At 44.1% G+C, this 13,159-nt stretch overlaps 1 protein-coding gene across 2 annotated transcripts in view; it reads right to left on the bottom strand.

The window, feature by feature from the left end:
* Positions 1-13,159, bottom strand: part of gbe1b (glucan (1,4-alpha-), branching enzyme 1b) — a 509,684-nt gene that overhangs the window by 227,516 nt on the left and 269,009 nt on the right. For both annotated transcript variants that reach the window (XM_080203341.1, XM_080203342.1), the window contains exon 6: positions 407-497. In XM_080203341.1, coding sequence (XP_080059467.1) covers positions 407-497 — 91 coding nt within the window. The remainder of the gene's footprint in view (positions 1-406; positions 498-13,159) is intronic.

The following is a 13,159-nucleotide window of genomic DNA, read 5'->3' as shown; positions in this document are numbered from 1 at the left end:
TGAAACCACTGTCAATTGTTGTAAAAACCCATCTGGTTCACTAATGTCCTCTTTGGAAGGAAATCTGCCATCCTTGCCTGGTCTGGCCCACATGACTCCAGAGCCACAGCAATAATGGGTGACTCACAAATGCCCTCTGAAATGGAGAGCAGTTGGGGATGGGTAATAAATGCTGCTGGCCCAGTCAACGATGTCCACATCCCATAAATGAATTTAAGAAAAAGGTGTGGCCTCACCAAGGCCCTGTACAGCAGCAGTAAGATATCACTAATTCTGAATGATTCCCTGATGAAAACCTTTCAGGAAATCACCAGAATCAAACTTTGCCCACTACTTTGTTTTTTCTAATTTCTCAAACTTTCAGGGAGAAAATGGCTCTTAGAAAGGAAAAGCAAAATGGTCATACCTTGAAGCAGCAAAGAAGCTGGTAACTTGATAACCAAAACTGGCATAATAAGCATGCTCCATTATAGCCATTAGCTGGATACAATTATAACCTGCAAAAGAAGAAAAATAACATAATGCTCTGTATTTTAAGATTAGGACATTTCACAACAGCTTCGATTATAGAATCCCTACGGTGAAGGAGACAGTCATTCAGCCCATCGCCTCTGTACCAACCCTTCGATGGGGCATCTTACCCAGGCCCTTACCCTGTAACCCCACATATTCACCCCGCTAAATCCCCTAATTTATACATCTTGGGATACTAAGGGATAATTTAGCATGGCCAATCCATCTAAACTGCACAACTTTGGACACTAATGGGCAATTTTAGCATGGCCAATCAACCTAGCAATCACACCTTTGGACTGTGGGAGGAAACTGGAGCACCCGGAGGAAACCCATGCAGACATGGGGGAGAACGTGAAAACTCCACACAGACAGTGACCCAAGGCTGGAATCAAACACGGGTCCCTGGTGGCGTGAGGTAGCAGTGCTAACCATTGTGCCACCTTGCATTTATATAGCACCATGATGAACTCTTCCTCAAATTGTTTCTTGTGGTTGGACATCTCTTCTCATCCTATTGAGCTGTCCATTCAAAATCTTTGCTCTCCACCTCAGTCAACAGGATCAATCATAAAATAACATAACACAGAAGGCTAGGTCTATCCACCATGCACTGGTTGTTTGAAAAAGCTATTTAACTGGTCCCATTCCTCCTCCTCTTTGCCTATCACCCTGTCCCCTAGCAATTTCCTTTTGAAATAGGTGACCCTTAATCCATGATGGCAGCCTTCTGTATCCTAAGACAGTGGTCAACTCTGCGCTACGCATCACTTGGTGTGCTCAGGGGGCCCAAGCTGACATGGCAGTTTCTGTTGCTTTCTGCAGACAGTAGGCTGAGAAGGTGGATGATTCACTGGCGTCTGGGCACCTTTCTCGGCCTACTTTTATTGTTTCTGTTGATCTCTTCCAATGCCTTTCCAAGCAGTCAGCCTCCAATAGACACGGAAATCAGCAACTGTCTACCAATTTTCAAGAGTCTAAGTCCAGCACCTTAATATCTCACTTTCAGATGTCCTTGTAAAGAACATAAGAACATAAGAAATAGGAGCAGGAGTAGGCCATCTAGCCCTTCGAGCCTGCCCTGCCATTCAATAAGATCATGGCTGATCTGTCGTGGCTCAGTTCCACATTCCCGCCCTCTCCCCATAACCCTTAATCCCCTCTCTTATCAAAAACCCATCAACCCGCTTCTTAAAAATATTTAGCGAGGTAGCCTCCACCACTTCAACAGGCAGAGAATTCCAGAGGTTCACCACCCTTTGAGTGAAGAAGTTCCTCCTCAACTCCGTTCTAAACCGCACCCCCCTTTATCTTGAGGCTGTGCCCCCTAGTCCTACTATCCTCTCTGAGCGGAAAGAGTCTCTCCATCTCTATCCTATCCATCCCATTCATCATCTTATACGTCTCAATGAGATCTCCCCTCATTCTTCTAAACTCTAACGAGTACAAGCCTAATCTATTCAGCCTCTCCTCATAGCTCAACCCCCTCAACTCCGGCATCAGCCTAGTAAACCTCCTCTGCACTCCCTCCAAGGCCAAAATATCCTTGCGCAAGTACAGCGCCCAAAACTGCACACAGTACTCCAGCTGCGGCCTCACCAATGCCCTATACAGCCACAGCAGTACCTCCCTACTTTTATATTCAATCTCCCTCGCTATGAAGGCCAGCATCCCATTCGCCTTCCTGATCACCTGCTGCACCTGCAAGCTGGGTTTTTGCGACTCATGCACAAGGACCCCGAGGTCCCTCTGCACCGTTGCCTGTTGCAGTTTTTCTCCACATAAGTAATAATCCTTCCTACCATTATTCCTACCAAAGTGGACCACCTCGCACTTGCCAACATTAAATTCCATTTGCCATTTCCTGGCCCATTCACCCAGCCTATCCAGATCCTTCTGCAGACTCTCACCACCCTCCGCACAGTTTGCCTTTCCACCAATTTTGGTGTCATCAGCAAATTTCGACACCCTACACTCGGTTCCCTCCTCCAAATCATCTATATAAATGGTAAATAGCTGAGGCCCCAGCACCGACCCCTGGGGCACTCCACTAGTCACCATCCGCCAATCCGAATAGCACCCATTGACCCCCACTCTCTGCCTCCTATTTGACAACCAATCCTCTATCCACGCTAACACCCTACCCCCAACTCCATGTCCCCTGACCTTCTGCAATAACCTCTTGTGAGGTATTGTCAAACGCCTTCTGAACGCCCAGGAGGTCATGATCCAGTGGCCACTTCACCACACAAAGTCTTTGGGTACACAGCTACCATCCATCTGATGAACCTGGATGAGCGAGCACAGAAATTCTTGGCTCAACAATTAATGTGTGTTCATAGAATTAGAATGTCACAGGACCTATTCTAGCCAAGAGATGCAGAGGTTACCTTCAATCCTCACAACAATGCCGGTTTCATAACTTACCACTGAAGAATCTCACTTTAGGCAACATTACAGATCCAAAAGCTGCATCACGGAAGTGCTAGTGTAGTGATATTGTCATTGGATTAGTAATCCAGAGACCCAGGGTGATGCTCTGGGGACTGGTTTCAAATCCCACCTCAGCAGATGGTGAAATGTGAATTCAATAAAAATCTGGAATCAAAAGGTAACCATGAAACTATTGCTGATTGTTGTTAAAAAAAAACATCTGGTTCACTAACGCTCTTCAGAGAAGTAAATATATCATCTTAACCTGGTCTGGCCTAAATCTGACTCCAGACACAAATTCTATTCTATAAAAAAGACCCACAGCAAAGTGGTTGATTCTTAAAAAGACCCTATAAAATAGCCGAGCAAACCACTCAGTTCAAGAGCAATTAGTGATGGACAATAAATGACTGAGCCCACATCTCCTGAACAAGTTTTTTAAAAATTAAAACAATCCCCAAATCCTTGAAGCAGTAAGAGGATTCCATGCCAAAAGCTTTTCAGCCTTGGTGTATTTTCTATCTCCATTCATTAGTGCTGGGAGAAATCTGTGGAAGTTTGCAGCATTAATTAAATGTTTTATTATCCTTTCAGCAAGTGCCAGAGTTCCTCAGAGACTTTTCAACACAAAACAGAAGGGGAAGAAAAGTAAAACTAAAACTTTGCATTCAACACTGCAGTAGAGTGAAAGCGTTCCTTGAACAGGCCAGAGCAAGGAGAAGCTCTCCTTTCAATAGAGAGAGAACAGGGAAACAGAAGATTCCATTTCTTTCTTCATGATTCAAAACAACCTAAAATAGGTCAATATTTGGTAGATGCAAATCATTGTAATGAAAAGAGTGTCCTCCTGGGGGTTCAAAGGAAAACGAAAGCTCTCAAGCCTGGTTCTTGCAATTAATAGATACCCAAGCATTACAAGAAGATATTTCCTATAATCACTTTGATCAGCAATTCTCAATTTTATTCACTGCAAGAATGCAAATATTATTCCACAACTGCATTTCAATCTCATTTCAGCTCTACAAGTTAAGTAAGCATTTCACTTTATTGAGACTGGAATACAAAAATTACAAATGATCAGGAACGGATCTGTACAATATCCAGAATCCACATAAGTTTTATGGAACCATAGTTAGGCCGCACTTGGAATATAGTGTTCAATTCTGGTCACCACATTACCAGAAAGATGTGGAGGCTTTGGAAAGGGTACAGAAAAGACTTACCAGGATGTTGCCTGAAACGGAGGGCATTAGCTATGAGGAGAGTTGGAGAAACTTGGTCTGTTCTCACTGGAACAATGGAAGTTGAGGGAAGACCTGATAGAAGTCTATAAGATTATGAGGGGCGTGGACAGAGTGGATAGTCAGAAGCTTTATCCCAGAGTGGAAGAGTCAATTACTAGGGGGTCATAGGTTTAAGGGGCAAAGTTCATAGGAGATGTACGAGGCAAGTTTTTTTTTTACACAGAGGGTGTTGAGTGCCTGGAAGTCGCTGTCGTGGGATATAGTGGAAGCAGGTACAATACTGAACTTTAAGAGGCATCTTGACAAATACATGGACAGGATGGGAATAGAGGGATATGGTCCCCGGGAGGGTAGGGGGCTTTAGTTCAGTCGGGCAGCATGGTTGGTGCAGGCCTGTTCCTGTGCTGTAATCTTCTTTGTTCTTTATTCATTCAAGTGGGTAAAATAGAGGATCTTTGAGTTGGCAGAATGGGGAATAACAGTGTGCTCCAGGGATGAGTACAGGGACCACTTTTGTTCTTCAGGTATACAGGGATGGGGGTGGATTTGCCGAAAACCACAGCCCACCAAATAATGGGAATTATCTGAGGTGATAATTCTTCACGATGACCACTTCTACTTTACTCCATGGATCTGGATGGGATTATGCAGTCATTGGACTAGATAGGTCAACATTCCCTACATTGGTACATTCTTACCAAGCTGACCAAATGCTGGGTTTGACCCACCTGTCAGGCCAACATAGTTCAACTATAGCTTTTCAGATACCATTGGTTTTCATCTCAGAGTGGGCTGCATCCTCCCCGACCACCAACCTTCTCATTTCATTAATCTGTCAACATCATTTCAAATTCATCTTCACCATTTGCCATGCCTTCCAATTTGGTTATTGGTCAACTTCAATATTGTTCCTCTTATGCCAGAACATGGAAGTTAAGACTCTGAGGAGTGGAGGAACAGAGAGCTTTGAGGAGGATGCAGAGATGCTTCAGCATGATTTGGACAGACTGAGTGTGTGGGCACCTGCATGGTAAATGCAGTATAATCTGAATAAATGTGAGGTTATTCACTTCAGTAGCAAAAATAGGAAGGCAGATTATTATTTGAATGGATGTAAATTGAAAGAGGTAGATACTCAACAAGACCTTGGTGTCTTTGTGCATCAATTGCAGAAAGTAAGCCCACAGATACAGCAGGCAGTAAAGAAGGCAAATGGTATGTTGGCCTTCATAGCGAGAGGATTTGAATATAGGGCTAAGGATGTTTTGCTGCAATTTAATAGAGCATTGGTGAGGCCATACTGAAGTATTGCGTGCAGTTTTGTGTCCTTATCTGAGGAAGGATTTCCTCGCTATAGAGGGAGTGCAGCGAAGGTTTACCAGGTTGATTCCTGGTATGGCGGGTCTGTCGTATGAGAAGAGACTAAATTGGTTAGGATTATATTCACTGGAGTTTAGAAGACCGAGAGGGGACCTCATAGAAACTTATAAAATTCTAAAAGAGTTAGACAGGGTAAATACAAAAAGAATGTCCTCAATGGTGGGGGAGTCGAGAACTAGGGGGTCAGAGTTTGAGGATAAGGGGGTAAACCTTTTAGGATTGAGGGGAAGAGAAATTCCTTCACCCAGAGGGTGATGAATCTGTGGAATTCACTATCACAGAAAGTAGTTGAGGCCAAAACATTGTCTGCTTGCAATAAGAAATTAGATATAGCTCTGGGGGCTAAAGGGATCAAGGGATATGGGGGGAAGGGGGAAACAGGATATTGAACTTGATGATCAAAATGAATGGCAGAGCAGGCTCAAAGGGCTGAATAGCCCACTCCTGCTTCTAGTTCCTATGTTTCGATCTTAAAAAGGATCTAACAAGAATCTTAAAAAGTAAGTTTGTTTGTAAAGTGAAGCAGTAAAGAAAGGAAATGAAACTCTGGCGTTTCTAAATGCTGCTACCTCATTAAAAACAAGGAAGTGATGTTGAATTCGTACAAGACTTTGGTTAGGCTGATTAGCATTTCAGGCAGTTCTGAGAAGGTTTTTGTACTGCAGCCAAACAAAGAATAATAGCAGAAATGACAGGTTATACAGATACTAAGACACTTTTGTGAAGGTTTTTACACTGGAACAGTGACAGTTATGTGGTAGTGAATGGTGGTCTGCAGAATTACCAAACGTTTCAAAAGCACTAGCAGTAAGAGATGTTTCTCACTAATTGCTGAATCAGCAATGAGGGAAGACAGATTGAGAATTATCGGTGGAAATACAAAGTACAAAATGATAGAATTCTACAGCACAGAAGGTACCCATTGCAGCTTTACTGGTTATTTGAAAATTATACCTCATTAGTCTCACTCCCCTGTGGTTTTCCCACATTCCAGGAAAACTATCACCCTTTGAGTATTTATCCAATACTGTTTGGACTGCAAACAACTGTGGCTGACAGGGCTTTCAACCATGTCCAACCCATCCTCTGGGCACTGCTCTCATCCCCTCCACATCCTCCCAGAACCAGGATAGGATCCCCCTTGTCCTGACTTTTCAGCCCACCAGTCTCTGCATTCAAACGACCATCTTCCACCATCCTTCTCTTCCACTTCCACCTCCCCCACCCCCGGTCAGCATTCTGCAAGAACCATTCTCTCTGGATCACCCGAGTCCACTCCTCCATCACACCCAATACCTCACTCCTTGTCCATGGACTTTCCCATGCCATCGTAGAACATGCAGCACCTCCTCCCTGCTCACCGTCCCACGTCCTAAACACCTCTTTCAGGTGAAGCAGTGCTTCACATGCACCTCCTCCAATCTGGTCTATTGTATTCACTGCTCCCAATGCGGTCTACTCTACATCAGAGACACGAAACGCAGATTGGGTGACCACTTTGTTGAATACCTTTGGTCTGTCCACAAGGAAGACCCAGACCTTCTTGCTGCTTGCCACTTCAACACAACACCCTGCTCTCCTGTCCACATGGCTATCCTTGGCCTGCTGCAATGTTTTAGCAAACTCCAATGCAAACTGGAGGAACAGCACTTCATCTTCCCATTGGGCACTTTACAGCCTTCCGGACAGAACATTGAGTTTAACAATTTCAGAGCATGAACTCTTCCTCCACCCCATTTCCATTTATTTCATTTCATTTTATTTCATCCATTTCATCATCGTTCTTTCTCACCTCCATTTTCCATTCCAGCTCTCCTCCTTGCATGCGCCCTCCCACACCTGTTCTGCCATTCACGCATTCTGATCACTTAATGGACATTTTTAAGCACCTTCCCAGCCTTCTGTATCCTCATCTACATTCCCTTTTCCCAATTCCTCTGCTGCCCCCACCCCACCCTAATAGGATAATTCTCTGCTCTTAGCTCTGACGAAGGGTAATCTAGAATCCAAATGTTGGTTCTATTCTCTCCCCACAGATGGTGTCAAGCCTGCTGATATTTCCCAGCATTTTCTGTTTTTGTTTCAGATTCCAGCATCTGCAGTACTTTGCTTCTACTCTTTGGACTCACTGAACCTGCCCCAGGCAGCACATTCATGATCATTGTAACTGTCTGCAATAACAAACGCAGACAGTTCACCTCAGCCTAGGTTGAACGTTAGTGGACAAATAAATAATTAACAGGAGGAGGAGACTCCAGAAATATCCCCTTCCTCACAGAACACAAATCCAACAGACAAGATTGCAGCATTTGTAACCATCTTCAGCAATGTGTGTGACGTGCATCGAGAGACAGGTCTTTTTTTTAATTATTCATGTGACAAAGGAGATGCTGTCTGGCCAGCTTTTATTGCCCATCCCAAGTTGCCTGAGGGCAGTTAAGAACTAACCACATTGTTGTGGCTCTGGAGTCACATGTAGGCCAGACCAGGTAAGGACAGCAGATTTCCTTCGCTAAAGGACATTAGTGAACCAGATGGGTTTTCTCTGGCAATCGACAATGGTTTTATGGTCATCAGTAGATTCTTAATTCCAGATTTTTTTTTATTGAATTCACATTCCACCATCTGCCATGGTGGGGTTCGAACCCAGATCCCCAGAACATTAGCTGAGTTTCTGGATTAATAGTCTAGCGATAATATCACTCCGCCATCGCCTCCCCTGAGTGCAACAAGCAATTAAGAAGATAAACAACGTGTTGGCCCTCATTGCAGATGATCAAAGTTCAGATAAGGAGCCTTATTGCAGTTATACAAGGCCTTGGTGAGGTCACACATGCAATGATGTGCGCAGTTTTGGTCTCCCTACTTAAGAAAGGACATACTTGCCAGACAGGCAGTGCAGTGGAGGTTCATCAGTCTGGTGTTGGTGTTGGTGGGACTGTGCTAGGAGAAGTTGGTTTGACTGTACCTATATTGATGAGAACTTAGGAGGATGAGAGGATATCTGATTGAAACATATAAAATTCTAATAGGGCTGGACAGACAAGATACGGGGAGGAGGTTTTCCCTGGTTGGGGAATCTAGAACCAGAGGACACAGTCTCAGGATCTGTAGCCCATTTAGGACTGAGATGAGGACTAACTCCTTCACTCAAAGGGTAGTGAACCACAGGAGACCAAGTCACCAAATGCATTCAAGAGACAGATAATTTTTTAGGTTTCATGGATTGAGGGTCAGTCATGATCACATTGAATGGTGGAGTAGGTTCAAAGGGCCGAATGGGCTATCCTGCTTCTAGTTTCTATAATCCATCTCAGCCTCCTTTTGAGGTCCCAGCATCAGAGATGCCGATCTCCAGCCAATTTAATCCACATGATATCAAGGAACAGCTAGACAGTGCAGAGGCTATGGACCCAACAACACCTCAGTAACAGCACTGTAGACTTGCACTCCAGTACTGGCTGCACACACAGCCAAACTGTTTCAGTACAGTTACCCCACTGGCATCTAACCAGTGATGTGGAAAAATTCCCAGGTATGCCATGTCCACAAAAGCAGGACAAATCCAATCCAACAAATTATACAACTTCAATCCACTCTCAATTATCAACAAAATTATAAAAGATGTCATCAACAGTACAATCAGACACTATTTACTCAGTAATAACCTGTGCACTGTCCCTCCAAGGCCACTTGGTTCTTGACCTTAAGAACATAAGAACATAAGAAATAGGAGCAGAAGTAGGCCATCTGGCCCTTCGAGCCTGCCCCGCCATTCAATAAGATCATGGCTGATCTGTCGTGGCTCAGTTCCACTTTCCCGCCCTCTCCCCATAACCCTTAATCCCTTCTCTTATCAAAAACCCATCAACCCGCTTCTTAAAAATATTTAGCGAGGCAGCCTCCACCACTTCAACGGGCAGAGAATTCCAGAGATTCACCACCCTTTGAGTGAAGAAGTTCCTCCTCAACTCCGTTCTGAACCGCCCCCCCTTTATCTTGAGGCTGTGCCCCCTAGTCCTACTGTCTTTTTTGAGCGGGAAGAGTCTTTCCACCTCTATCCTATCCATCCCATTCATCATCTTATACGTCTCAATGAGATCTCCCCTCATTCTTCTAAACTCTAACGAGTACAAGCCTAGTTTATTCAGCCTCTCCTCATAGCTCAACCCCCTCAACTCTGGTATCAGCCTAGTATCAACTCCGGTATCAGACCTTATTACAGCCTTGATCCAAACATGGGTCAAAGAGCCGAGCTTGAGAGGGGAAGCAAGGAACTACCCCTGACATCAAGGCAACATTTGACTGAGTGTGGCACGAAGGAGACTCAGCAAAACCAGAGTTAATGGTTAGAGTCATAACTTTTTGATTTGATTTACTACTGTCACATCTATTGGAATACAATGAAAAGTATTGTTTCATGCGCGCCACACAGACAAAGCATACCGTTCATCAAGTACATAGGGGAGAAGGAAAGGAGAGGCTGTAGAATATACTGTTACAGCCATAGCTAGGATGTAGAGAAAGATCAACTTAATATATGGTATCCCATTCAAAAGTCTGATGGCAGCAGGGAAGATGTTGTTCTTACCTAGCACCAAGGAAGATTATTTGGGTATTTGGAGGCCAACCATCTCAGCTCCAGGACATAGTGTCCTAGGCCCAACCAGCTTCAACCGCATCATCAATGACCTTCCCTACGTTCACAAGGTCAGAAGTGGGGAAGTTAGCTGATGATTGCAGTGTTTGATATCATTCGCAACTCCTCAGATACTAAAGCAGTCCACGTTCAAATACAACAAGACCTGGATAATATTCAGGCTCGGGCTGAAAAGCAGCAAGTAATAGTTGTGCTACACAAATGACAGATCATGATCATCTCAATAAAGAGATAATATGGTGAACTCCACTCAAAAATTGATGGCAATACCACCATTGAATTCCCCACTATCAACATCCCGTGGGTCACCATCCACAAGAAACTGAACGGGAATACCATACAAATGCTATGGCTACAAGAACAGTTCAGGAGGGGCTGCCAATTCTGTAGAGAGTAGCTCTCCTCCTAACTCTCCAGTGGCTTCCCACCATCTCCAAAGCACAAGTCAGGAGTACGATGGAATACGCTCCATTTGCCCGAATGAGTGCTGCTCCAACAACACTCAAGGAGCTCAACACCATCTAGGCTAAAGCAATCTGCTGGTGCAGCACTTCCTTCACCACCAACAGACAACCGCAGCCATGTATGATATACAAGGGGCACTCCAGCAACACATGAACAGCTTATTCCAAACCCCTGACCTCTCATCACCTAGAAGGACAAGATCAGCAGATGTACAGGAACACCAGCACCTGTAAGTTCCCCTCAAAGCCACATACCATTCAGACTTTCTTTCTCTGTTGCTGGATCAAACTGTCTTCATAACAGAACCATGCGTGTGCTATCAGTGTATGCACGCGAGGTGGGCTGCAGCAATTCAAGTAGGTAGCTCACTATCACCTTCTCAAGGCCAGTTATGGATGAGCAACAAAGACTGATGTGGCAACACCCACATCCAATGCAAAAATTAAGAAAGCTAATATAGAACTTAAAATGGAACTAAAAAAAAGAGTTTGAGACAAAATAAGATAAAAGAACACAGTGAAAGACAGGAAATTGAGGGTGTAGAGCGTTCTAGTTTAAATGCTCACACTTAGATAGGCAAAATAGCAAAGTGGTCTCCTGCTATGCTATAATTCCTATGATTCAATCACAAGACAGCAACGCCTGATCACTCTTACCCCATTCAGTCAAACTGGATACAATTGAGTACTTTTAGAAAACAAGGTATGCGCTCCTAGTTGATTGCCAGGTTGTTGGTGGAGTTGACATATACCTTTTCCCGACTGTCCAATCTTTCTTTGAGACATAAAAGAAACATGCTGAGCCTACAAGAAAGTTTAGCGACTTGACAAGTGTCAGGGAAACATTGAATCAGTGCTCCTTTCTCTAACCCATATCATCTAAACAACGTTCTGGTTTGCCATCCTGCTGTGAATCTTTCTGTCTCCAAGGCTTTGTACATCAGCCTGCAGCGCTTCATGAATTTACAGCTTTTTAATAAAAAAAACTATCTACACATTATTAAACCCATTAACGGCTTCTGTATGACAAGAAGCAGCTTATCTGACTCCACTTTCATCTTTCGTTTCCAAAAACCTCACCCTTCTGCTTAGTTCTACAAAGGGGATTTTTTGAATCCCTTGATTTGCAGTTCTGAAGAGACAACACCCTGAAATATTAACCTGCTGACAAAGTAAATTTCCAACATTTTGTGAAGAACACTAAAGAACAAGGAAGAACTTCTTATGGACCATGCCTTTGCAACCTCAGGACACACAACTTGCTTTACAGCCAATGCAGCACATTTTGAAGTGGTCACTGCTGTTTTGTAGGAAATGCAGCAACTAATTTATACACACAAACTCACACAACCAGAAACGTAAGATCATATGATCAGATTTTAGATGATGTTAGTCTAAGAACGAATACTGGTGAATACACCATGGAGAATTCTTCTGTTCCTCTTCAATCTAATGCCACAGAATCTTTCTTGATGTCTAACTGAAGTCATACAGTGCAGAAAAGGCCGTTCGGCCCATTAAGTCTGCACTGACAATAACTACTGCTAAAGCCGCACTAATCCCATTTTCCTGCATTTGTCCCATATATTTGAATGTTATGACATTTCAAGTGCTCTTCCAAATATTTTCTAAAGGTTCTAAGGTTTCCGGCCTTGACTACCTTCCCAGACAGCGCATTCCAGATTCCCACCACCCTCTGATGAGAAAAGTTTTCTCAAATCCCCTCTGACTCTTCTGCCCCTTATCCTAAAACTATGCCGTCTCATGATTGACTCTTCAACCAAGGGGAAGACTGCTTCCTACTCATCCTGTCCATATTCCTCATTCTTAAACACTCCAATCTGTCCCACCTCAGTCTACATGGAACCATAGAAACTCTACAGTGAGAATGAGGCCATTTGGCCCATCAAGTCTGCACCGACAACAATCCCACCCACCGCCCAGGTCCTATCCCCGCAACACCACATACTTGACCCACTAATCCTTCTAACCTATGCATCCCGGGACACGAAGGGGCAATTTAGCATGGCCAATCAACCTAACCCATACATCTTTGTACTGTGGGAGGAAACCAGAGCACCTGGAGGAAACCAACGCAGACACAGGGAGAATGTGCAAACTCCACACAGTGACCCAAGGCCAGAACTGAACCATGGTCTCTGCTAATCACTGTGCCACCGTACCAACTTTTCTGCTCTAAAAATAATCCAAGCCTATCCAGTCCCTCCGTAGCTCAAATTCTCCTTCCTCCTCTAGCACAATCACATCCTTCCCATATTTCCTATCCTTCCTCTGACACTCCTGCTGAGCTTGAAGCCACAACTCTCTGACTCAGGGGTGAGAACATTCAAGCACTATGCAGAATGCAAGGGAGGTTTGCATCTGTTTAAATGTGTGCTGCATTAATTTTGGTCACATCAGAGTATAGCTATCCTGAGGAAGGTGATGGGACAGCTCATGTGTTC

Source organism: Carcharhinus amblyrhynchos, chromosome 15 (genome assembly GCF_965287045.1).
Source record: "Carcharhinus amblyrhynchos chromosome 15, sCarAmb.v2.hapA, whole genome shotgun sequence".
Classification (NCBI taxonomy): Eukaryota; Metazoa; Chordata; class Chondrichthyes; order Carcharhiniformes; family Carcharhinidae; genus Carcharhinus; species Carcharhinus amblyrhynchos.
Note: the sequence above shows the minus strand (reverse complement) of the source record. Positions and strands in the feature narration are given on the sequence as shown.